General features: G+C 43.6%; 1 protein-coding gene across 1 annotated transcript in view; it reads left to right on the top strand.

The window, feature by feature from the left end:
• Positions 1 to 2,894: 2,894 nt before the first annotated feature.
• FAM189A2 (family with sequence similarity 189 member A2) overlaps positions 2,895 to 25,030 on the top strand; it is a 37,084-nt gene continuing 14,948 nt past the window's right edge. Inside the window, exons 1-6 of the mRNA XM_033163984.1 lie at positions 2,895 to 3,279; positions 12,055 to 12,111; positions 15,788 to 15,898; positions 20,008 to 20,136; positions 20,997 to 21,104; positions 21,225 to 21,358. Of these exons, the coding sequence (XP_033019875.1) occupies positions 2,914 to 3,279; positions 12,055 to 12,111; positions 15,788 to 15,898; positions 20,008 to 20,136; positions 20,997 to 21,104; positions 21,225 to 21,358 (905 nt within the window). The 5' untranslated portion in view covers positions 2,895 to 2,913. The remainder of the gene's footprint in view (positions 3,280 to 12,054; positions 12,112 to 15,787; positions 15,899 to 20,007; positions 20,137 to 20,996; positions 21,105 to 21,224; positions 21,359 to 25,030) is intronic.

The following is a 25,030-nucleotide window of genomic DNA, read 5'->3' as shown; positions in this document are numbered from 1 at the left end:
CTCCGTCACTCCGTCCACAGCCTCCTTTTGAGCCGGAGAGCTTAAAAGCGAGCTCTTCGGCTTAAAAGAGGGCTGCAGAAGCGGCGGCGGCACTCCCGGAAACGCCCTGGGGGCGGAGCGTCATGACGTCACAATGTGATGTTACGACGCCCCGCCCCCGGGGCGTTTCCTTTGCCGCCCCGGGTACCGCAGAGCCTTACTCCGCCACTGCCCCCCTCTCTCTCTTTCTTCTCTCACTTCTCTCCTCCTGCCCCATCTTCCCAGGACTCCCCTCTTTTTGCTTCTCCTTCACTTTGCCCCCTTTCTTCAATGTTCCCTTCCTCTCAAACGGAGACTCAATCCACTGCTTCTGCATTCATCTCTCCCTCTCTTGGCCACCAGCCAGTTTTCCTTTTCCACTGACCCCTCCTCCCTCCCTCCCACCCTCCTTCCTTGTCATCTCCTCCAGTTCCCACTTCCCCCACTTCCCACTCCCAGCCCTCTCCCCATACTGCTCCACCTGCTGGACTCCGAGTCTTCCCACCCTTGCATTTAACCAATCCCTTTTTTTTCTTCCAGGTAGCAACCTCTCTTCCCCATGGCTCCCCACTCTTGCCTCACCTGACTCTGGTTCTCTCTCAGCCCCTCCTCCTATCTTCCGCCAGATCCTTCCTCCCGGCTTCCCTTGCTGACTTCACTACAGACCCTAATGGTGATCTTTCTGAAGCTGGGGGGCTGGGTAGCCTCTGTGCTCTCCTCCACCTTTAGGACCCCTTCAGTCTTCTCCTTGCCCCCACTTTCTCCCATATGACTTTTGACCCCAGTGCACCCATACTTTTCTTGTGGGCTCCCCCCCCCAATCTCCTCTCTCCCTCCTAGATGTGGTTGCTCTCCTATACTCCCTTTGGTGGGTCACCCCAGTTCACCCTCTATCCCATGGTATCCCTTGAAATTTCAGTGCCCCACTGTACAAAAGGCTTGCAAGACTTTGGAGCAGTCATTGACACACAATGAAAACAAAGATATTGATGCTGAAGATCTGTGCTGTGAACTTCAAGCAGTTGCTCAAAGGCTTCCAGAGTCTATGCCACCACAAAAAATACTTCTCTTCATACTACAACACAAAGTCCAGAATAGTGTGCCTAATGTTTTTGTTTCTCTTAGGATCCTTCTCACACTTCCTGTGTCACTGGCAAGTGGTGAACACAGTTTTTCAAAACTCAAACTTATAAAAAACACACATACGCTCAACCATGCTCCAAAACAGACTACCGGTAGTTGGTTTGGCAACTATATCAATCGAACATGCTGAAGCATCAGCACTTGACCTGAAGGAACTGTTAACAAAATTTGCAAAGGAAAAGGCACATAAAATAAGATTTTGATTTGCTTGAAATTGAAATATTAAAGAGACTTAAATTTCAGCATCACATTTAAAATTTTTCAAAGTGATTTCTGTGCTAAAACTGTGTTCTGTTTGAGAAAATAAATCAGAAATTGTTTTATGACTTGTTTTCACAATTAAAAAAATAAATTAACATTTTCAAATTCTGTGCTTTTCAAATACATCTGTGTTTGAAATATGATTGGGGGGGGGGGCGCCAGAAGGTGATCTCGCCTAGGGCGCAAAAAACCCTAGCACCGGCCCTGTGTGTAAGCACGGTGTCAGCTCCCTAAAAAAAGGTCAACAACTCTGGGGAAGTTTGGGAAAGGGGAGGGGGGGGGCGCTGGAGTGATCTTTGCACCCAGGACCGGTGCTAGGGCTTCTTGCGCCCTAGGCGAACCACCTTCTGCACCCCCCTCCCGCCAAAGCCTGCTTTAGCGGAAGGTGGGGGTGATGGAGAGGCAAGCAGCAGTTTCTCCGCTGTAGCAGAGAAGCTGCTGCTCGCCCCGTCCCGCCCCCGCCCAAGCCTGGCCAGCGCCCCCTCCATTTTGGCGCCCTAGGCAAATTGCCTAGTTCGCCTTAATGGACGCGCCGGCCCTGTTTGCACCACAGCGCCTGATATGCTCAAGATGGCCCTGGTAACAAAGGCTGCCTCATTTCACCCGTCTCTCTCACTGCTTTCAGCCACGGACCTGGCGAGGAGGAGGCTGCCTGCCGCACTTGCTGCGGGGGGCGGGGCATCGCGGACTGAGCTCCGCCCACCCCGTCCTGGCCCCGCCCCTGTGCTTAGCTGCCCCTCGAGAGCCAAGCGGGGCAGCAGCGTCGCCGCCTCCCTTCCAAACGGGTTTCTGCTGCAACTCTGAAGCCGCTTGCTGCTCCGAAGCGAAACGCACCTTTGCCGGCGGATCTCAGCTAAGCCACCTGCAAAAACTCGTTTCCCAGGACACCAATAAAGCTCTTGGGGAGCTGCTCTTCAGGTACCAGGCCGCCTTTCCCCGGTTCTTTTTGTCAATCCTTCTCCGCTACCGGCGCTGATTTGGCGCTGCTGCAGGTGAGCCCTCTCCCCCCCCCCGCGCAGTTCCAGGACATTCCACTGGGTGGCGCCCTCGGGGACGAGCAGCCCTGCGGGGCTCACGGAGACGGAGGCTCCTCCCGAAAGCCGTGGGCGCGGCCTGCCCAGCGAGAGGCGATCTCGGGGGAGGGAGCGCCACCCTGCGGGCGCGTCCCCGAGAACCACGGAGGCGCGCCTGCGGGACGAGGAGCGAGCGTGGAGGGGGCGGGGCATGGGCGCTGGCGTGCCTTTAAAGGGGCTGCTACGGCCACGCACTTGTTGCCTCAGGCGAGGGGAGCCGCTCCTGTGGCGCCTTGGAGGGGAGCCATTTGTGGCGGCGGACGGGGAGAGTTTGGCTCCTGAAAGTCGCCCCCCTGGAGGCGGGCGGAGGAGCCGCTGAGGGGACGCGCCCGTAGGAAGGCGAAGGCGAAGGGGGGGAGGCGGGCTGGGGGCGCCTGGCGAGGCCGCTTCCCTCCGCCCGCCCGCCCGCCCGGCGCCCATGTCTCTGCCGGTGGTGCTGCCGGGCTCCTGCTGCCCGCTCGCCCGGCTCTCGGCGGCGCCCGAAGCGCCCAGATCTGGCTCCGCCTCCGCCTCCTCGGTGCCGCCGCCGGCTGTCCGGCCGCGCTGGTCCCGCTCCGGGTGGCCTCAGCCCCGCTCGGCCGCGCTCTCCCCCGGCGGGGCCTGCCGTTGGGCGGGGAGGCCGCCTCCGCCTCGGCCGGGACTGCTGCCGGCCCGCCCTCTGCTGTCCCTGGGGCTGCTGCAGCTGATCTTGGGGTGCTGCCTGGTGGCGCTGAGCTTCGGGGCGCTGTCTCTCAGCAGCTCCCCGCAGGTGAAGAACTCGTGCCCCTTCTGGGCCGGCTCCTCGGTAAGTGCCCCTCGCCCCCTGCAAGAAGATTAAAGGAGACATCCGGTTGCGCCTATTTACCTATGCACGTATTAATATGACAACTGTGGCTGCTTCATTCCATGAACCTTCCTCGTGTGGAGAACAGTTGATTTGTTTTGTAAATATCATTTGATAAATATCATTTATCATATGATATTTGATCCCAAGCACAAGGCACAATAATAATTATTGATTTCCATAGAAATTGTTTTTCTGTGTGCTGCATCTCCCTGTCTCTGAGGGTTGCAAATCATGTTAACTTTCAGAACTGAAGATACAGTACTCCCATAAAACTCTTGACTGCTGAAATACATAATGTATCTTCAGTGCTCAATGAAAATAATGGGAACCTCATTATTACCTCCTAAGTTTTCCAGGTTATGCATCTTAATTATTTAGTTATTTAAATTAAATAATATATATAAATTTTAAAATACAACCATTTTTATACCAGTTGATTATGAAGTGCCTGGTTATGTGCTGGTTATGCACGCGCACACTCCGGCCCACCACAGCGTCTGTGGGACCGTGAACTGGCCCACGCCACAAATTTTGCCAACCCCTGGGGTAGAGCATGTGCTCAGCATGCAGAGAGTCCTAGGTTTAATCAACAGCATCTCGTAGGGATGAAAAACCCTGCCTGATACCCCAGAGAGGCACTTCCGGACAGTGTGCACCAATGGTCTGACCCATTGCAAGGCATTTAAAGTTTTGTGCATCTTGTATTACCGGTATTTGAACAAAAGAGCAACTGTTCTTCATACCATTAAAAAACACAAAAGGCACACAATTAATAATATATAATTTGGGCACCTAGCCCCTTTTTTTGTAACCAGAGAGCTAAAACCTTGCAGAGCATCATTTCAGGTTCTAGTCATAAATTTAGGTTAACGCAAGGCATTTTTAGATACATTTTTATTTTTGCGGAGTGTTAGTAAATGCAAGTGCCTGTTCTTGCAGAGATAGTAGAGTTGGGGAAGGGGGGGAGTGTATCCTGTCAAAGACCTTCAAAGCAGGTGATGGATGCTATGTGAATGCAGTAGTCTATAGCTGCTTACATGCAGGTGGGTCTGGGCCCATGTGGATAGTTGCTCATTGATAAGCTTCTTCCAGTAGCACCTTAGCTGGTCTCTAAAGTGCTACTGGAAGGATTTTTTTATTTTTTATTTTGTTTTGACTATGTCAAACCAACATGGCTACCTACCTGTCATTGATAAGGGTTAGTCTCATGAGGTGAGGCTTCAGCATGGAACAGAGGGGAAACTACTTTCTAATTTCTTGTCCACCTCTAGACCAGAAGAGGTAGAAAATGAAAGTTTTTGGGAAAATATATATGTCTCATCATACAGCTCAGGACCAGGGTACTTGAGAGACCGGCTTATCTCTTATACATCCAGGAGATTGCTGCGGTCTGTAGGAAAGTTTAACCTGCAGATTCCAAGGCTCTCATGAGCAGGGCTGTTATTATTATTATCATTATTGGTGTGGCTGCCCCTGTTCTGTGGAACAACATTCCTGTTGAGATATGTCAGACACCCACTTTCTGGTAACAATTGAGGAAGGTCACAACCAAAGAAGATAGCTTCCTTCTTTTGTGACAGTGGCATCCTTCAGAAGGTAGAAGTGCATCTTCCTCTCACAATTGATAGTGGTACTCTTAGTGTACAACTCGGAACTTGCTTTTCCTCAGTGTACATGAATTGTAGTGATCAGAAACTGTACATAGTCTGTCCTTACAGTTTTAAGAATCATTTTGGGAGATGAAACATATGAATACTTTGTTTTCAATGCTTTGTTCACCATTATAAAATAAAATACTTCACAATTGAAAAACATTTCAGTATTTCCAGTTTTTCAGTGGGGGGACTTTGAAGAAAAGGAGGGGACAGGTTCTTTCTGGATTTTTTCTGGGCCTTTGAGTTTCTAAGAAGAGGGGAGAGAGGCTGTGTTTGTCACCAAGAGATGGCCATTTCCACCTGCCTTGGAGTATTCATAAGGAAGCTGCTTTCACAAAGACCTTCCTAGGGTCATTCCATGGTAACTCACGTTACATTTGACTTATGATTACAACAATTAAGTAATATCTAAACATAGTAAATGAGAAGCAATCTTGAATAAAATAATTGTGTATATAATACATACCTGGTTATTATAAAAGCTTATTACCTTTTTCATATTAATTTCAAAATATTAAAAATAAAAATTATTTTTGTGTGGTAACTCACGTTACATGAATTGGACAGCTTAATTTTATGTACCCACATTTTTTCTTTTTCCTCCTCTTATGAGGAATTTAGAAAAAAACTTTTTAGGTAACAGTATTACAGAAACCTTGCCTTTCATAGCATAGTGGTCAGGCATTTCAAATTTCAATGGTTATTAATTGAATAACTTTTCTCATGGTAACTCACGTTACATAATATGGTAACGCACGTTACTTTTCAAATAATAATTTAATACATTGGAATTTTATGAAGGTAAATAATTATTTTCTTGTCACTTAGGAAATTTTGACAAATATTTATTTAAACATGAATGTTAGAGACAGTTTAGAATCTATAAAAGCCTTAACCATAGTAGGTGGGGAAATTATGCCAATGACTTTAGATCAGATGTAAAATATTTCATCAGCAGGCATGGGCCATGTCCAGAAATTTCCAGTTCTTTTCATAGCACTAACTTTGTACTCCTGCTGCTCTTCAGCAATTTTAATGTCTTTCACAGTTCCTGGAAAAACATTTCCTTCATAACTCACTGTCTACCCAAGATCCAAGCTTAATATCAGCAGGAACTGTTGAACTTGCAACAGTAGGAAGGTTAGAACTAAATGAAGGTAGAACTCCCACTTCATAGGTCTGCTTAGTTACTGCATCACTATTTTTAGAAAGTATGGAGCAAATAGGTTTGTGTTCCAGAATCTTAATATGGTGCATCTTTGATATGGCCTACACTGGCTGTGCACCTTTGAAAATATTCATTGTATTCAATGTAGCATTTCTTTTAATGATTTGGCCTGGTGTGATCTCCACTACTTTCACCGTAGAGACTTTGGCTGCTGTGGTGACAAACTGAGTGGCATTGAAAACTATTTGCTTTCTTGCTCTCACTGCATTCCAAACTTGACGCTTAATGGTCCCTCCTATGCCATCAAGTGGGCCTTTGCCATGCGATGTAGCAAAGTAGTTCCACCTTATTTTCTTGTGGTGCTTTTCTTCAAGAGCAGCAATTGCAGCCACAACATATTTGTTCTTAAATTGTGAGCTCGGTCCATCAGACCATACATTAATTATGTCAACTTCTTTAGGAATCTGCTGCAAAATGAAATCTATGTAACATACCACTGTCTCCTTTGAATGATCTAGGTTGTTAGAAGCAAGAACCAATGGGTGGCGCTTCCCACTATACCACATTGAACAAGTAAACAAGCTTACTTGGTTTTGTTTCCGGTGGGCACTTTGAATTTCATCCTGTGCCACACAGGTGTAATTTTCCGAAAAGAGAGCAATTAGAATGCAAAATTTGAGCACTGTAACGTGAGTTACCATAATTGCGGTAACTCACAGTACACATTTTGATAGTGTTTGTAGGGCACAAACTGTAACATAAAATTATGCACACGAAAGCTCATACCAGGAACAAACTCAGTTGGTCTCTAAGGTGCTACTAGAAAGAATTTTCGATTTTGTTATAAAATTATAATGTTTACATGATTACATTGCATCCATTGCCTAGAAGGAAAATGCAGAAAAGTTTAATTCTGAAGCTCCAATTCAGGAAGATATTCTAAAAATAACTTGTTTTGGTAACTCATGTTACAGCTTCATCATCAATAATTAAAATCAATCAATACCAATGAAAAACGTAATTGGAGCAATATAGACTATTTGCAATCAAAAGATGACATTTTAAGCTTTCAGTATACATATTACAATAATTGTTTACATGGTTTGAATAGATTTAATCTTACCTTTAATGTATGTCTAACTTCAAAAATAAATTCATTTGCAACATGTGCTACATTCAGGTGGTGGCCATCTTGGAATGAAGCATTCTGGGAATAATTTGTTTTGTTGCCAAAACAATGTGATATGTGTACACAAACTTAACATGTAAAGAAATTATTATTATTTTTAAAAAGTTTTTTACATTCCCCCCCTCATTTTCATGGAATGACCCCCTAGCCTTTTGTGTTGTGACATAAAAGTGGATGAGTGGGTGGGTGTGTTGCCAGGAGGTATTCAGCTCTGGGGCTACTTTTGGATGTGAAGTTACTAAATTCTTTTACTTGACCTATTGGTGGGCTTTACGCTGACTTAAATCTTGGTACATGTTAAATGAACTGTTAATTGTTATATATATATATATATATATATATATATATATATATATATATATATATATATCCAGTAGCACCTTAGAGACCAGCTAAGTTTGTTCTTTGTATGAGCTTTCATGTGCATGCACACTTCTTCAGATACACAAAAGCTTATACCAAGAACAAACTTAGTTGGTCTCTAAGGTGTCCTCCCCTCCCCGGGGCTACCTCTGTGCCGCCTTCTTAGACTTAAAGGCAGCCTTTGACAGCGTTCCTAGAAATATCCTATGGGAGAAACTTGCAAAACAGGGTATCGATAGAAGACTCTTATGGCTTATAAGTCAGCTCCACGAAGGTACCCTTGCCAGAGTGAGACTTACTCCTGCGGGTGACCTCACCAACTCGATACCAATAAACAAGGGAGTTCGCCAAGGATGCATACTGGCTCCCTGCCTATTTAATCTATTCATCAGCGACATGCGAGCACCTCTAGTCAACTCATCTCCAAGTACACACACGCCCAGACTAGCGGACTACCGCTGCCCACTCCTTTTATATGCGGACGATGCGGTAATTCTATCTTACTCACGTGTTGGACTAACCAGGGCCTTGAAGATCTTTGCCACGTATTGTCAACTCAACCAATTAACTATTAACCATGCTAAATCCAAGATTCTGATTTTCTCCAGAAGTCGGAGATTATACGAATGGAAGCTTGGCGGAGCAAAAATAGAGCAAGTTCTAAAATTCCAATATCTAGGAGTTATTTTTCAATACAATCTGGGGTGGAAAGCTCAAATTCAACACCTACTTAACAAGGCCAAAACTCTGTCATACGCGCTCCTCCGATTCTTTTTTTCGGATGGAGCTTTGCATGTTCCCTCAGCCCTAAAGGTGTTTAAGGCAAAAGTGGTGAGCGTGCTTGCTTATGCTGCCCCGCTTTGGGCTGCGATGACAGATCTTGCCCCTCTTGAGACGCTGCAAAATCAATTCCTACGCCGGCTCCTAATGCTCCCCCTGTGTGTAAGCAATGCAGCCATTCGCCTAGAATTGAAGATTGTATCCTTAGAAACTTGCCTGTGGAAGCAAGTCTTCAATTATTGGCTAACATTGTGGCATAGATTACCAAGCCACTACCTTGTCCAATGCTTATGGCGAGATGAATTCTCTAGCCTTTGGACTAGTAGAATTCATGCCAAACTCCTGAGTTATGGAATCTCTCCTTCAGATTCCCTAAAATTAGATCAAACTACTGCTCAAAGACTGATCCGCCAAAGACTGGATGACATCGATCTACAGCAAAATTATATGCTGGGGGGAGGTGTTTGTTCGCCCCAGAACATTGGTATCACCTTAACTTACTGCGTTCCATCATACCTCTCCTCCCTTTCGACTGTTGTCCATAGACTGGCCTTCACCAAAGCGAGGTTCAATGTTTTTCCCTCCAATGTCCTGAGACATAGATTCTCAAAGGGCCAAGCCTCCGCCATGTGCGAATGTGATAAGGAGACACTGGAGTCTCTCCAGCACATTATGTTCGCTTGCCCCTTGTTCAACGTGCCACGGGCAAATTTGCTGGGATCAATCATACAGAAACTAGAGGGCACCCCACCAGAATTCCACCTTGCCCAAATCTTGCAGGATAAGGACGCTCATACGACCCTGAAAGTGGCAAGGTTCCTGGTCGCTGTCCTTACCCAAAAGCGACGCCAAGGAGCACTACAAGCTAGCTAAGGCTTAGTTTGCCATTCTATTTTATTGTATTTTATTGTTACTGTGGGGTTTTAGCAGCTGTTGTTCCCTCTTGCACAAACTGTTTTCTATGTGTTTTTTATTTGTATGGGCCTATGGCCTTAAATAAAATTCTATTCTAAATTCTATTCTAAGGTGCTACTGGACAATTTTATTATTATTTTTTATAGTTTGACAGTTAATTGTTATGTTTTAGTGATATTTTACTTTTGTTATGTATTTGTGCTGTTGTATCTAGATTTTTTATTTGAATTGATTTGAGCACAGATATATTTGTAGGAAATGCAGTATATAAATAAACTGACCATGATACTGTAATGCAAACTACCAAGGGAGGACAGCTATTTACAAAGAACCACAATACAATGTTTATATGTATGGTAAATGAAAACTCTTACTTTAAATACCCCATCATGACTAATCTCTAAAGCATGTAATTGTACCACTGATTCCACCTAAACATTAGGAAGAACTTCCTGACAGTAAGAGCTGTCCAACAGTGGAATTTGCTGCCAAGGAGTGTGGTGGAGTCTCCTTCTTTGGAGGTCTTTAAGCGGAGGCTTGACAGCCATCTGTCAGGAATGCTTTGATGGTGTTTCCTGCTTGGCAGGGGGTTGGACTGGATGGCCCTTGTGGTCTCTTCCAACTCTATGATTCTATATGTGCCCCTATACCTTTTAATGCTTTAAATTAGACTTTTGATTTACTCTCAGAGATAAGAAAACAATTCCATTTTCCATAATTTGTGTTATTGTAGTTCATGGCAACTCCACCTCAAATTTTGGCACTTCCACACACACACACACACACACACACACACACACACTTTTTATGTTACATTAATTTCTTAATGAAAATTATCCACCTGCCCTTAGAATTCATGCAAAGTAGAAAAGGATAATTTAAAATATGCATAATATTTGCATGTGTCTAAAGGGTGTACTGTGCTGAAACAGTCAGAAGCACGGTGAAGTTGCCTCATTCTGAGCCTAACTCAGTACTGCCAATACCTCCTGGCAGCTGTTCTCTAGGGTATTGAACTTGGAGATGCCAGAAATATAACCTGGAACCATATGCATGCAAAGCATGTGCTCTCCTGAGCTATGACTCTTCCCCTCTTACGCACATAACCTTGGTTAAATGAGAAATGTACAGATGGGTGTTGTGTGTTTAGTTTGGTGTGTCACCTCATGCAGAAGTTGGTCTTAAGAACAAGTCATGTGGTCAAATATGTTGATCAAGGAAGAGTAGAAGGATAAGCAGGGACCTGGGCTGCCCTTGCCCAGATGATGGAAATCATTCCTGATGTTATGGATCCAGGCTTGCAATTGTCCCGTCTGTATAGTTTTAAAATTCTGTTCTAATGTTAAACCACCAGTTGTGGGGGTCTGCGATTTGAATACTGATGCTTCGTTCCATATTAGATGTTTGTTTTGTAGCTAATGACGCCCCCTCTTTTAGTATCTTTTTTATAACCAAGAAGAAAAAAGTGAAAATTTAAAAGTTCTCAAATTTATGCAAGTTTATGATTCATATATGAAAGTAGAGATTGCAGTTCTGCTTATATCATCTAGAAAGCAAGCATTAGTTTGCCACCACTTTCTTGTCTCATTGGTTTTAAAAATTGATTTCAAGAGAATGTAAGTGCAACTAACTTAATTTTGATATGGGCAACAAAATTGATTTGAAAATCAGTACAGCACAGATGGCAGAATTTATCATTGAACCACACTCCTCTTTCCCCCTTTTCTTTCTATTGTAACACTAATGTCTCAACAAATGAAACTGATCTGTAGAAAAATGTAACTTGAAAAAAAGAGACATTGCACATACTTTTGTAAACCAAAAAATCTTTAATAAAAATGTTTTTATATAAAAAACAACAACCTACACTGATAGAAAAGTTTTCTCTTTGTGAGCACGAGCCTTATACAAAATTGTGCAAAATCAATAACAAACAAAAATTAATAATGTAAAGTGTAAAAGGGATAAAGAACATAAAGGCCTGTTAAAGATAAAATTCTCTAAAAGTTTGCCAATCCACCACCTGTATTTGCTTCCTGACTAAAAGCATTCTGTGATAGAATTAGATGGACATCCTTTTGTGTTCAATTTTATCCTTAAGAGAAATGTGTGTTTTAATCTCTGCTTGGAAATGGATCTTATTTATTTTTTTGACATGTATGTGCTTACTCAACTGAAGAGCAAAAGAAAGAGTGGAACAAATTTTGACTCTATTAGCAAAGCAGGAAAATTGGCATCCTACGTTCAGCACTGAAACTGCTTTTCTGTACTTTACTAGTAGAGCTTAAAATGTGTGGAATACCCTTGAAATTAAAGGGAACACAGTTCAGTCTCAAGACTGTAACCCCTCTCCTCTGTATCCCAGGTGTAGAACACTCTTCTGCATGTGGGAGTCCTCTACTGTCCCCATTCCTCTTCAATAGACCATCCAGGTGTGAAGAGTTGTGTGTTTGGGAGGGTGCACACGTGTGTTACAGGCAGCACACTGAATTGATCATATATGTATTTCTGTTGTGACCTGAGGCAGTGGGTCCTGAGCTCCTACCCTTTTAATCAGAATTTTGTCAGTGCTCTTTTAGAGTTTCACAGTTACAGCTATTCAACATGCAAATGATGGGTGATGAACTCTCACTTCTTAATAACTATGTTTTTTATTGGTGCAGGTAATTTTATCGGGAATTATAGGATTAACCACATGGAAGAGACCAATGATACTTCTGGTATGTGATGGTTAATATGTTCTGGTTTGGTTATAGCACAATATTTTATTGATATAACAGCACTGTTAAACTAATTAGATTGATTCTTTTTAAAAAAGTAGGATAACTGAAGAAAATAAAATTCTTTTATTTGTTTATGCCGCTTATGGTTACATTATGCACATTATATACTGTTATAGGGGTAAAGTATGATGTGTTCAGCACTGTTGGCCTTTTTGCACCATATCATTAAACAAATCTCTCTTGTTTTGCCATATGTAATTAACATAATTTTGATGCTATTTTCACATGCATATAGTGTTGCTTGAATGGCAAGGGGAAGCCTAATAAATATGGACTTGTAGAAAGATCATTTTTACCCTTAAAGTCAGGATTAGTGACTTTCTAGTAAGAGCCACTGTGGAAAGGACATCTCTTTTTGTTTTCATATACAGTGGTGCCTCGCAAGACGAAATTAATTCGTTCCGCAAGACTTTTTGTCTTGCGGAAATTTTGTCTTGCGATGCACCGTTTCCCATAGGAACGCATTAAAATTTAATTAATGCGTTCCTATGGGGGAAAAAGTCCAGGGGCGCCGGTCGGAAGGGGCGCCGGCTGGCACCAGAGCCGCGTGGCGCCGCGTTTTAAGGCTGCAGCGAGCGAACTGTTCGCCCGCTGCAGCTTTAAAACGCGCTATAGCTAAAAAGGCTTACCTTTTGGCTCCGGTGGGGGGGTGTTTTCCGCGTCGCGTCCGCCATTTTGGATCAACTCAGACATGCACAGCCGATCCAAAATGGTGGATGCGATGCGGAAAAACACCCCCCCCACCGGAGCCAAAAGGTAAGCTGCGCCCCTCCCGACCGGCACGGCGCCGCGTTTTAAGGCTCCAGCGAGCGCTGCAGCTTAAAACGCGGCGTCGCGCTGTAGCTAAAAAGGCTTACCTTTTGGCTCCGGTGGGGGGGGGGGTGTTTTCCGCGTCGCGTCCGGCATTTTGGATCGACTGCACATGTCTGAGTCGATCCAAAATGGTGGGCGCAACGCGGAAAACACCCCCCCCCCACCGGAGCCAAAAGATAAGCCTTCTTAGCTACGGCGCGACGCCGCGTTTTTAAAGCTGCAGCGCTCGCTGGAGCCTTAAAACGCGGGCACCGCGCGGCTCCAGGGCGGCTCACAGTGGTACCTCGGCCAGACAAATTCGTCTTGCGGAAAAACAGCCATAGACGAATTCGTCTCGCGAGGTCAACTAAAAACTCGCAAAACCCTTTCGTTTTGCGAGTTTTTCGTTGTGCGAGGCATCGTCTTGCGGGGTACCACTGTATTAATTTTCATGTCCTTGTTCTTTTACATGTTTCAATTATTCTGAAGCACACCCAGGTTATTTAGACTCTAATCAGTCAGGATTAGTTAGGTGATAAATCAGTTGTTGGGCATTTTTTTAAAGAGTTCATATTTTGTATTTGTTAAAGTTATATAATAAATTATGCTGGTACTTTACTATTTGGGGAAAACAAGTATACTCAGGGAACCGTCAGAGACCAGCAGGGGCTGTCAAAGGACACAGAGCCCCAGCGCCACAAGGAGAGCGGGACAGCATCCAGCTGGAAAGAAAGGCAGGAGGGAAGCCCGGAGGGGAGAGGGCTGGAGGATGTTCCAGAGCCCAGACACTCACGCAGCCAGACTAGGGTGAAACGCAAGGAGGGAAGGAGGAGACGGGGGGGGGGGTGCCCAAGTTCCTTTGCTGGGGGCACTCCAGGAAAGTGCTGCTTCTGGAATCGGAGAGTGACTAAGATGGACATGAACTTTTGAGCTCTGCACTGTAAATACTTGCACAATAAACCTGTAAACAGATGGACCAGAGTCCAGCGTGTTTACTCGTGAGAAACCACTACGGAATCCCCACATATATCATTTTAAGGTTCCAAGGAATTCTTAACCCAAAGCAAGTGAAAAAATGACAGTGAACATTTTCATTGTTTCAAGATACTACTTCATAGCAGACATAATTTTTCTGGGATGCCACATATATACACTTTGGCTCAATGCTGTTCTATAGAATTTGTGTGGGTGACATATTGAATCCACTTATTTGTGAGTAGTGTCAAGAATATTATTTGCAATAAGAAGAGAACCCTCTTGAATTAATTAGAATAGGAAAGATCTCTGCACAGCAGATCAATACTTTCTACACTAAGAAATGCAAACTGACAGTTTATACCTTATATTAGTCTGGTAATTTTTAGATAAGCATGAAATATACTTGAAAACAAATTATCTATTTTCAGAGTTTCAGCCCTGCAAGAAGTTTGTGTTTCATTTAATATTGACTAGTATGTTTTCTTATTATATCATTCTTTTTCTACTGTATAGTGCCGTAGTTTTCTATGTTTTCTGTATATAAGATGCCCCCATGTATAAGATGACCTCTATTTTTTTGAACCCAAAATTAAGAAATCAATATTTTAAACATCAAATAGAACAACTTTGATATTTTATTAAATATTCAAATTAAATATTCAAAGCACCGGCACCAGAGATCACCCAGTGCCCATTTAAATGCCAACTAATGCCAAATGGAATTCCCCCCATCATTAATTGGTTCCTTTCTGGATCAGAGGGCAGGCATAGCTGGGACTAATGTCTTTAGTTCCTCCATCCAGAGATCTTGGTGATAATAAAGGAGGCATAATACATCTGCTTAATAGACTGTGTTATTTTTCCTATTGAGAGTATCAGTAAAATAAATGTATGTTATGTCAAGAATATATTCTATACTATATATACTATATATCTTCAGATTTCATAATATTGAATCTAGTGAAAAATAATATAACAGATTGAAATATCAACTTCTGCAACCAGTATTTAGAAGTTTCTATGTTGTTGTTGTTCAGTCGTTCAGTCGTGTCCGACTCTTCGTGACCCCATGGACCAGAGTACGCCAGGCACGCCTATCCTTCACTGCCTCTCGCAGTTTGGCCAAACTCATGTTAGTAGCTTCAAGAACACTGTCCAACCATCTCATCCTCTGTCGTCCCCTTCTCCTTGTGCCCTCCATCTTTCCCAACATCAGGGTCTTTTCTAGGGATTCTTCTCTTCTCATGAGGTGGCCAAAGTACTGGAGCCTCAACTTCAGGATCTGTCCTTCTAGTGAGTACTCAGGGCTGATTTCTTTGAGAATGGATAGGTTTGATCTTCTTGCAGTCCACGGGACTCTCAAGAGTCTCCTCCAGCACCATAATTCAAAAGCATCAATTCTACGGCGATCAGCCTTCTTTATGGTCCAGCTCTCACTTCCGTACATTACTACTGGGAAAACCATAGCTTTAACTATACGGACTTTTGTCGGCAAGGTGATGTCTTTGCTTTTTAAGATGCTGTCTAGGTTTGTCATTGCTTTTCTCCCAAGAAGCAGGCGTCTTCTGATTTCGTGACTGCTGTCACCATCTGCAGTGATCATGGAACCCAAGTTTCTATACCAGCTTGTCAAATTTATGATTGCTCATAGGTGGTAGAATATAATTGAATATGTAGGAATATGTTTCAAATGGCAAATCTTTTGGTGGATAATGAATTTAGCACAGTGTTTTAAAACCTAAGGCATAGATGGCAAAGGTAACATGCAGGACAGTTTGTTTAGATAGTGTTTATGTAGAATGCCAAACCGCTTAAAATTCTTGTATTTTTTGTTTTGTTTTAGGTTAACCTGTTTGTTTTGCTTTCTGTCATTTGTGTTCTCTTGAACCTGGCTGGATTCATCCTGGGATGCCAAGGTGCTCAATTTGTATCCAGTCTCCCTAGATGTGATCTGGTGAGGAGACAATTTACCTGTTAGTGTCTGAAGCATGACTGTAGATGACTGTGCTTGTCATATAAAGCTCTACGGTGCCAGGAGACTTAGAAGTGCAAGCATTGTATATACAAACTATAAAGCAAACTATACCTCCCTCCAATGCTAACTAAGGCTGCAGTCCTAAGCTTGTTTTCTCAGAAGTAAGAAGTCAAATTTAGTTAATGGGGCTTACTGCCAGGTAAGTGGGGTTTGGATTGCAGTCTGATTATATTCTATTCTGTTTTGCTCTCTTAACAAAAAAAAGTGGTTTAGAAGAGGAATAACAGTAACCATATTATCAAATAATAAACAGATTAATTTGTGGATTTATAGATTATCTGTGTTCAGGTACCATGTCTGTACTATTTCCATAAGCCTTTGGCTTACTTGCTTAGACCTTATCTCCCTCAGCATAAAAATACGCATTATGCAAAACATGTTGTTGTTGTTCAGGCGTTCAGTCATGTCCGACTCTTCGTGACCCCATGGAGCATACTAAAAAGAACATAACCACGTGGTGTTCAGCCCCTAAATTATTTGGGTCACAATAGATGTCCATTACATTGGTAATGAGTTACAAGTAGGTAGTCATGTTGGTCTGCCATGGTCAAAACAAAATAAAAAATAAAAAATTCCTTCCAGTAGCATCTTAGAGACCAACTAAGTTTGTTCTTGGTATGAGCTTTTGTGTGCATGCACGATACAAAGCTTTCTCAAACAGGAGAGGGGATGATCTGAAGGAACCACATTTGGGATCTGTTTGGGGTCAAATAATCCTAATTTATAGTCTAATGGAAGAAGGCCTCAGCATGTTTAAATTTTGCTAAAGCTGGCAAAGAACACTGGCAAGCTATGATTTGAGCAGTTGCTGTGAACAAGGATTGGCTTGCACTTTTGGTTCGGAGAACTCCATCAAACCGTAATTTCCAGGTTTGGATATAATGGCAATCTAGGATTATATCAGACCAGGAAGTACTATTGTTTATTTGGGCTGGGGGATCCCCTTAAGAGTTATTGGAGGGTGGCGCTTCTTCACCACATACCCAGCTCAGGGGCTGATGGCATAAGGGAAAGTGCAACATTCTGGGATCACATAAGAAACTGGGATGGCTTCTGTAAATCTGGGACTGTCCCTGGAAAATAGGGACACTTGGAGGGTCTGTGATGGGCCCCAGCATCTTTGGCCACTGAGAGCAGTGGGAGTTCCCTGGATGTGGTTCACATCTTAAGCGGACTCCTTAACATTAGTCTACCCCAGGGGTGGCCAACTCCCAAGAGACTGTGATCTACTTTCAGAATTAAAATCTGGCAGTGATCTACCCCTGTTTTTTTGGGTTCAGCTCAAAGTTGTTGATCTTTATTGGGATGAGGAATGCCCTGTTTTTAGGAGTTTGGCTCAAAGTTGTTGAGGTTGACCTTTTTTGGGGGGCTGCCCCAATACTTTTCTTACGGGGGGACAACAGAAACTTTTAGAGATTTCTTTGGAGAGAGTTGCATAAAAGCACTCACAAATCTGTACGCTGCACAAACTCCTTTACCCACTCCTTTTACCTACCTATCAAGATTTCTTAAAAAATACATGCCTTCATCCATGGTTAGTGTGACACCTGCGTCACCAACTGTTTGATATCAGGCGAGTACTGTGTCAGGGCCAGCTTCAGGGAATCCTTAAGGTGCTCATCTGTCATGTTTGAACGTTGCTTACTCTTCATCATTTTTAAATATGAAAATGCAGATTCACACATGAGTGTAAAATTTCGCTGCATCTTCTCAAATTTGGAAATTTCTGTCTAGGCACAAATTTCCAAAATTATGATTCTTCTGCACGGGCCCTCAGAAAAATGTCATTTTTCGGAGTTAATATCTCATTTTCAAGAGATGTTTTGCACAATGAGTAATTTGTACTGATAATGACTACAATTTTTTAAATGTCCAAATCAGAAATGAATGGAAATGACACGTACTCTACAATTAATTCATTTTTTTTGAAGTCGCCAAATCTTTTTTCTAACTCCAGAATAACAGAATCAGTTTCGGCCACATACCATATTTTTCGCTCCATAAGGTGCACCTGGCCGCAAGATGCAACTAGTTTTCAGAGGAGGAAAACAAGGGAAAAAAATATTCTGAATCAAATGTTGTACTAACTAAACTATTTAATAAACTACCAGTATATCAGAATAATATTTCAACAATGTAAAGTGAACAGCAGTCAACAGTGCCATTAAGAACCACCATCACTGTCATTAACAAATGAGGAGAGACTTTATCCCCTAGTAAGGGGGGGCAGACAATAAATATGTGAGCTTCCCACATCGAGTCCCTTAGCTCTAAGGACAGTATGGTTTGGACCTACACAATTATTTTAATAAAGGCAAAAGAAGTGGGACTTTCTTCTTTTTTGTTCATTGCAGAGAGCTCTGGGGGCTTTCATATGAGGTAGGAATGAGGGAGAAATCTGATTCAATTTCCATTTAAAGTCAAACCTACCTACCAGTAATTCACATCTTCCCCAAATGTTCATCTTGCTGCTGCTGCTGCTGCTGCCGCCTCCTCCTCATGAGTAGTAATAAATGCTACCGTACTTTCACAGAGGGAAGGCTGGGGAGTGGGGGGGGGAGGGAGGGAGGCTTGGGAAAGAAGCTTCACACTTCCATCCTAAGCCTCTGCAGGGATCGCTCTCCTGGATGCTTGGGAGGTGCCAGCCAGCCACCTGGCAGGCATGCAGGGAAAGGGGAGGCAGCTGGCTTTGTGGCTCCAAAGGGACAGGAGCCGCTTACACGGGTAAGAACTCTTTGCCTTGCCAGCAAGAGGGAGGCGGGACCATCCTGCGCAACACACACACACACACTCACACACAGAGTGTCCGTTTCGGCAAGAGCTCTCCCAGTAATTGCCCATTGTTATTGAGATTTTGGGAGTGGGAGAAAGATAAGAGTTGGAGAGCTTTTTACAGGGGGAGAGCTTTATTCCCCTTTTAGGCTGCTGTTCACTAAGGAACCCAAGATCTACCCGCGATCTACCAGGAACTTCCTCGCGATCGACAGGTAGATCGCGATCGACCTGTTGGCCACTCCTGGTCTACCCCATCCAGGGGCGTCGCTAGGGGGGTGCGGTGGGGGCAGTACGCCCCGGGTGACAGGGGAGCATGGGGGTGACAAGTGGCGGCCCCTCCCACCACTCCCCACGCACCACCGGTCACCCCGGGAGCAGCAGTGCTGCATGGACGGGGTGCACCCTCGGCCGTGCACTGTTGCTCCCGGGGTGACGGAGCGAGCGGCGGCGCGTGGGAGTGACAAGCGGCAGCCTATCCCGCCATTCCCTCATGCTGCCGCTCCCTCCGTCACCCCAGGAGCAACAGTGCACAGCCGAGCGAGCATCCCGTCCGTGCAGCGCTGCTGCTCCCGGGGTGATCGGCAGCATGGGGAGTGGCAGGAGGGGCCGCCGCTTGTCACCCCCACGCGCCGCCGCTCGCTCTGTCGCCCCAGGAGCAGCAGCGCACGGCTGAGGGAGCACCCCGTCCGTGCAGCACTTCTGCTCCCGGGGTGACCGGCTGTGTGTGGGGAGTGGTGGGAGGGGCTGCCGCTTGTCACCCCCACGTGCTGCCGCTTGCTCCGTCCCCCCAGGAGCAGCAGCACACGGTGTGTGCGGTGCTGCTGCTCCCGGGGCAACTGAGCGAACAGCGGCGCGTGGGGGTGACAAGCGGCAGCCCCTCCCACCATTCCCACGCGCTGCCGCTCCCTCCGTCACCCTGGGAGTGGCAGCGCACCGCCCGACGACGGAGTACGCACTCTGTTGTCAGACCGCCGCTTCCACGGCCTCCTTTTGAGCCACAGAGCTTAAAAGGGGGCTCTTCGGCTTAAAAGGGGGCTGCAGAAGCGGTGGCGGAAATGCCCCGGGGGCGGGGCGTTTCCTTTGCCGCCCCGGGTACCGCGGAGCCTTCCTCCGCCACTGACCCTATCTGACCCTGTGCCTACAGCAAACCAGCTTTCATCTGTAATCAATAAAGTTGTGGCCAAATTTGAACTCAGTGCAGTATTTTTCAATTTACTGATTCAAATTTCTCTTTATTTTCCACAATATTGAAGGCTGATGTGGGTGAAAGTAAGTTTTGTTTCTGTTGTGAAGAATTTCTGCCAGAAAAATGCACAGAGAAAGATAATGCGCTGAGGCTGTATCCCGTCCAGCCGTGTGGTGCAGTTCACCTTCTGCTCAAGGTAAGTTGTCATGTCACATGGACTGCATTGACAAAGAATAAACTGCAAGAAAAAAGCACTTTGTCATCATGTTGTAATTTCATAAAGAACCCATTGATCAGAATGAAAGAGGAGGTTAACTTATAAATTCTTGGCCTATAGTATGAGATAGCCCTTGAAAATTGTAAGACACTTTACTTCTAGGGTGTAGATGCAATCTACAAAGCAGTGGTTGCCGTTACGATATAAGCAGCTTGTCCGTAGTAGTTATGGATCTTGGAGACAGATCTTTTTTAACACAGAGCAATCCTGTTATCCTACTACGGGCATTCCCCCCCCCCCTTTACGCATGTTCCCTTCATGCGCGACTGCGCATATGTGTGGTCCCAGAATCCAGAGACACGAAGAGCCTCAGCAAAGCCCCGCTATGTTGCTCACAAGGAGACACTCCCTGGAGCAGATATCCTCTTTGAGCTCTGGGAGGCTCTCCAGGCAAGCTAGAGGCTTGCTGAGGCTGCTCAACTGACACAAGGGAAAGTTTTCCTGTGCGTCAAGTGAGCGGCCTCAATGAGCTTCTGGCTTCCTTAAATTCCCTGAAAGGAAATACAGGTGACTTGCAATTTTACACAATTTCACTGAGGCGTGCAGCAGTTCGGAACATAACCCCCGTGTAAATGGCGAGTCACTTGTATTTCAGGGAGTGGAATGTAGTGCAACCTGATGCAATTAAAATGTAACCAGTTTCCATTATGTTTCGGTGTGCTTTATAGAAAAACTCCCCATTTTAAAATGATGCTTATTGTCACTTGTTCTGTTGGCTCACCTTTGCATACTTTTATTATTTTTGTAGTCTTTCCCCCCCCCTTTTTGTCGCACTACAGAAAGTTCTTTTTGCTCTCTGTGCTCTGAATGCCTTGACCACTACAGTATGCCTAGTAGCTGCTGCCCTACGTTATCTGCAGATATTTGCCACAAGAAGATCCTGCATAGTAAGTGAGTGCAGGGCACAGTTTTGTTTTCTAAAAGTGCAGAAGGAAGTCAGTCTTCCATGAATTCTGCTTGTGGTTTCAGTGCAGAAGTCTTTACAAAACAAACATTTATCTTGTCAGGAAGAGCCCCATGTTTATGTGGAAGAAGCTGAAGAACAAGGCCATGCTTCTGATCCAGAAGATTTTGTGCCACCAGTACCACCTCCCTCATATTTTGCTACATTTTACTCTTGTACGCCTAGGATCAATCGCAGGTAAAATGCTGAAACTCAACTTTCCCTGGATATTCTGGTTCACCCATAACTGTCTTAAGCAACAGCCTTATTGCTACTTTCACTGAAATCATGATTTACATGTAACTTCTCACAAAAGTGGTACCTGCAGTAATTTTTGACTGACTGCAGATTATAATTTTGTGGTTTTCATGTAAGAACTTCTTGACACTTGTTTCTGGATAAAATGGTTTCTGGATATAATGCAAAATGGATTAATCCATTCAAGACTTTTAAAAACAACCCCAGAAACAGCAATTTAACATGGATTTTACTAGTTACAGGTAGGTAGTCGTGTTGGCCTGCCATAGTCAAAACAAAACAAAATAAAAAATTCCTTCCAGTAGCACCTTAGAGACGAACTCAGTTTGTTCTTGGTATGAACTTTCGTGTGCATGCACACTTCTTCAGATACCTTCTTCAGATACCTTCGTGTGCATGCACACTTCTTCAGATACCAGTATCTGAAGAGGTGTGCATGCACACGAAAGCTCATACCAAGAAAAACGTAGTTGGTCTCTAAAGTGCTACTGGAAGGAATTTTTAAATGAATTTTACTATCTAACAAGACCATTAATCCATAAAATGAAAGCAATAATTTTTTTATAAGGAATTTATTAAATTTTACCAATAAAACAAACAATACAGAATACAACAACCACCACAAAAACTACAAAACTACAAAAATCTAACTATCCTTATCTTATTCATAACATTATATTGGGACCTCCTCACATCCTCTCTTCTGTGTTCATTTCTAATCTTCTTTAGTAACTTTGTAACATTGTAAAATCCTCGATCTCATCTAATCTTAGTCTTTATAACCAATAATCATAACTCTAATCTTAATCCTAATAAAAATAAACATAACATATTTCTAACTACTTCTTATATCCTATTTTAATTAACTTCTGGCATTACTGTAGCCTTAAATGTCCTCTGATTTCAATTTCAAATATCTATCTTTTCACGTCGTTTCAAATAGTCTTTAAATTTCTTCCAATCCTCCTGCACCGTTTCTTCCCTCTGGTCTTGGAGTTTCGCGGTCAGTTCTGCGAGTTCCATATATTCAATCAACTTCATCTGCCAATCTTCCACTGTTGGTAATTCTTCAGTTTTCCAGTTTTTAGCTATCAAAATCCTAGCAGCTGTAGTGGCATACATAAAAAATATTCTGTCTTTGTTGGGAATTTCATAGTTGGTCATGCCCAACAGAAAGGCCTCTGGTTTCTTACTGAATGTGTTTTTCAACACCTTTTTAAGCTCATTATAAATCTTCTCCCAGAGGTCCTTTACCTTTGGGCACGTCCACCACATATGAAAGAAGGTACCTTCTACTTGCTTGCACTTCCAGCATTTATTACATAAACCATGATACATCTTAGCAATGATCAATGTACTGTACTATAAAATAAATAAGATAGTATTGTAGATGATAAAAATTACAATTATTATTTTTTCTTACCTGCACTGATGATCGTCATTGTTTGGATGTGGGGCTTTTATCCATTTCCTCAGTCAGTCAATCAATCAATCAATCAATCAATCGGTAGCTGAACTGGGTTCCACACAGTCACAAAAACAAATTAACCGAAAAAGCCTCAAAAACAAAAACGCAAAATAAATAGCAAAAACAAAAGCGCCAAACTCAATCTGTTCTGGAAGTTTGCTTGACTTCCGAAATATTTGAAAACTAAGGTGCAGCTTCTGATTGGTGCACTGGTGCAGGCACCCCAGAAACAATTGCCGACAGCCGCATCAGACGTTCAGCTTCCGAAAAATGTTCAAAAACCAGAACACTTACTTTCAGGTTTTTGGCATTTGAGAACTAAGGCGTTTGAGTACCAAGGTACCTCTGTACACTGTGAGCAGTTCAAATAAGCCAGGGATCAATTAATTAAACCCCTATTGGTAAACTTAACTGGAAAATCCGAAACCTTCCTCTTCCGGCGAGGACGCCATTATCGGCGGCTGGGGGTTGTCTCGGCTGCGAGACAGCTCCGGCTTCCCTGGGGGCCAGGAGTCCCGCAACCGCTCAGCGGGCTCCGGTAAGCCGCGGGAAGAGCGTCCCGTGGTTTGGGCTCTCCAGCGGGCCCCTTTGCGCTGCCCCATTCTCGGGCTCCCCTTGTAAAAGGGTCGCCCGAGTGAATGGGCAACGGCGCGGGGCTGTGGAGGTTGTTCCCAACCAGGGAAGCTATGCGGCGGCCGCCGCCGATATTTGAGCGCCTCATTCTTGCCTATCTGGACTAAAAATAAGAAGAAACCCGTAAGCTGTAAGTACGGAGTTTAATTGGCAGTAAAAATTGACTTATTTGGCTGTTGGGGAGAAACGTCAAAAAGGAGGTCCTTGGGGTGAAGTTATTAAAGTAGAATCTGGATTTGAAACCGAAGGAGAGAAGGCAGGGGAAGTCAACTGTAAAGATTCGAAACAAGAAAAAAAAAATTTTTTTGGTGTATGTAAACAAGAAGAAGAATCTTGGTTATGTCTGTATCTGTCTTGTATAATTGTGGGTGGGTGATTGTCTGGGTAGATGTAGGTGTGGGTGTGGGATTATTCTTTGTTATGAAAAATACCAATAAATTCTTTATAAAAAAAAGGAGGTCCTTGGAGATAGGTCAAATAATACTATTCTGGCTGGGGCTAAGTTCCTCTCACAAGTACAGTGGTACCTCGGGTTAAGTACTTAATTCGTTCCGGAGATCCGTTCTTAACCTGAAGCGTACTTAACCTGAAGCACCACTTTAGCTAATGGGACCTCCTGCTGCCGCTGCGCTGCCAGAGCACGATTTCTGTTCTTAAGCGGAGTTCTTAACCTGAAGCGTACTTAACCCGAGGTACCACTGTATTAAGAAGCAGAAACCTGCATGCTCTGGATGAAACCTAGCAACCGCCTTGGAACCCTTTCCCTGTATTTCTGTTTTATTTTGCTTTTGAAAATGTTTTTGTGGTTCTTTGGACTGAAATAAAGCATGCGTGTGAATGTGGAATGAGAGGTGCCATTTTGTGCACCAAAATGTCTTAGACTGCCCTGACTTAAAGAAATACCTTCCTCTTAGTGTAAACTAAATACACTTTCTTATATACAGGTGAAACTTGAAAAATTAAAATAATCGTAGAAAGGTTCATTTCTTTCAGTAATTCAACTTAAAAGGTGAAACTGATATATGAGATAGACTCATGACATGCAAAGTGAGATATGTCAAGCCTTTATATGTTATAATTGTGATGATTATGGCATACAGCTGATGAGAACCCCAAATTAACAATTTCAACTTTGGGGTTTTCATCAATTTTCTGAGTTTCAACTGTATGTAATAATAAAATGTGTTTTTGCAATTTTAGAAGATATTTCTAATTTTAGAATTTTTGCAAATGGAATATGATGATATTCTTCATTACTTGTGTCAGTTAGATAAATTATGTGTACAAAGTAACAAATTATGTTTATTTAAAAATATAGGCTTCTGTTCTGTTGTTCTGTTCTCTGTATTCATCCAAGGGACTGTATTTGCAGAACTTTGCAGAAGATACTGTGCTAGTTACTAGTTGAACTATATTTTTCCAAGGGAAGCAAATTTTCATATTATTTTATAATTCGGAACTGAGTAAATAGGAAGGCATAAAAAAATGTAAAATAGGAATATAGTAATCAG

Source organism: Lacerta agilis, chromosome 11, assembly GCF_009819535.1.
Source record: "Lacerta agilis isolate rLacAgi1 chromosome 11, rLacAgi1.pri, whole genome shotgun sequence".
Classification (NCBI taxonomy): Eukaryota; Metazoa; Chordata; class Lepidosauria; order Squamata; family Lacertidae; genus Lacerta; species Lacerta agilis.
Note: the sequence above shows the minus strand (reverse complement) of the source record. Positions and strands in the feature narration are given on the sequence as shown.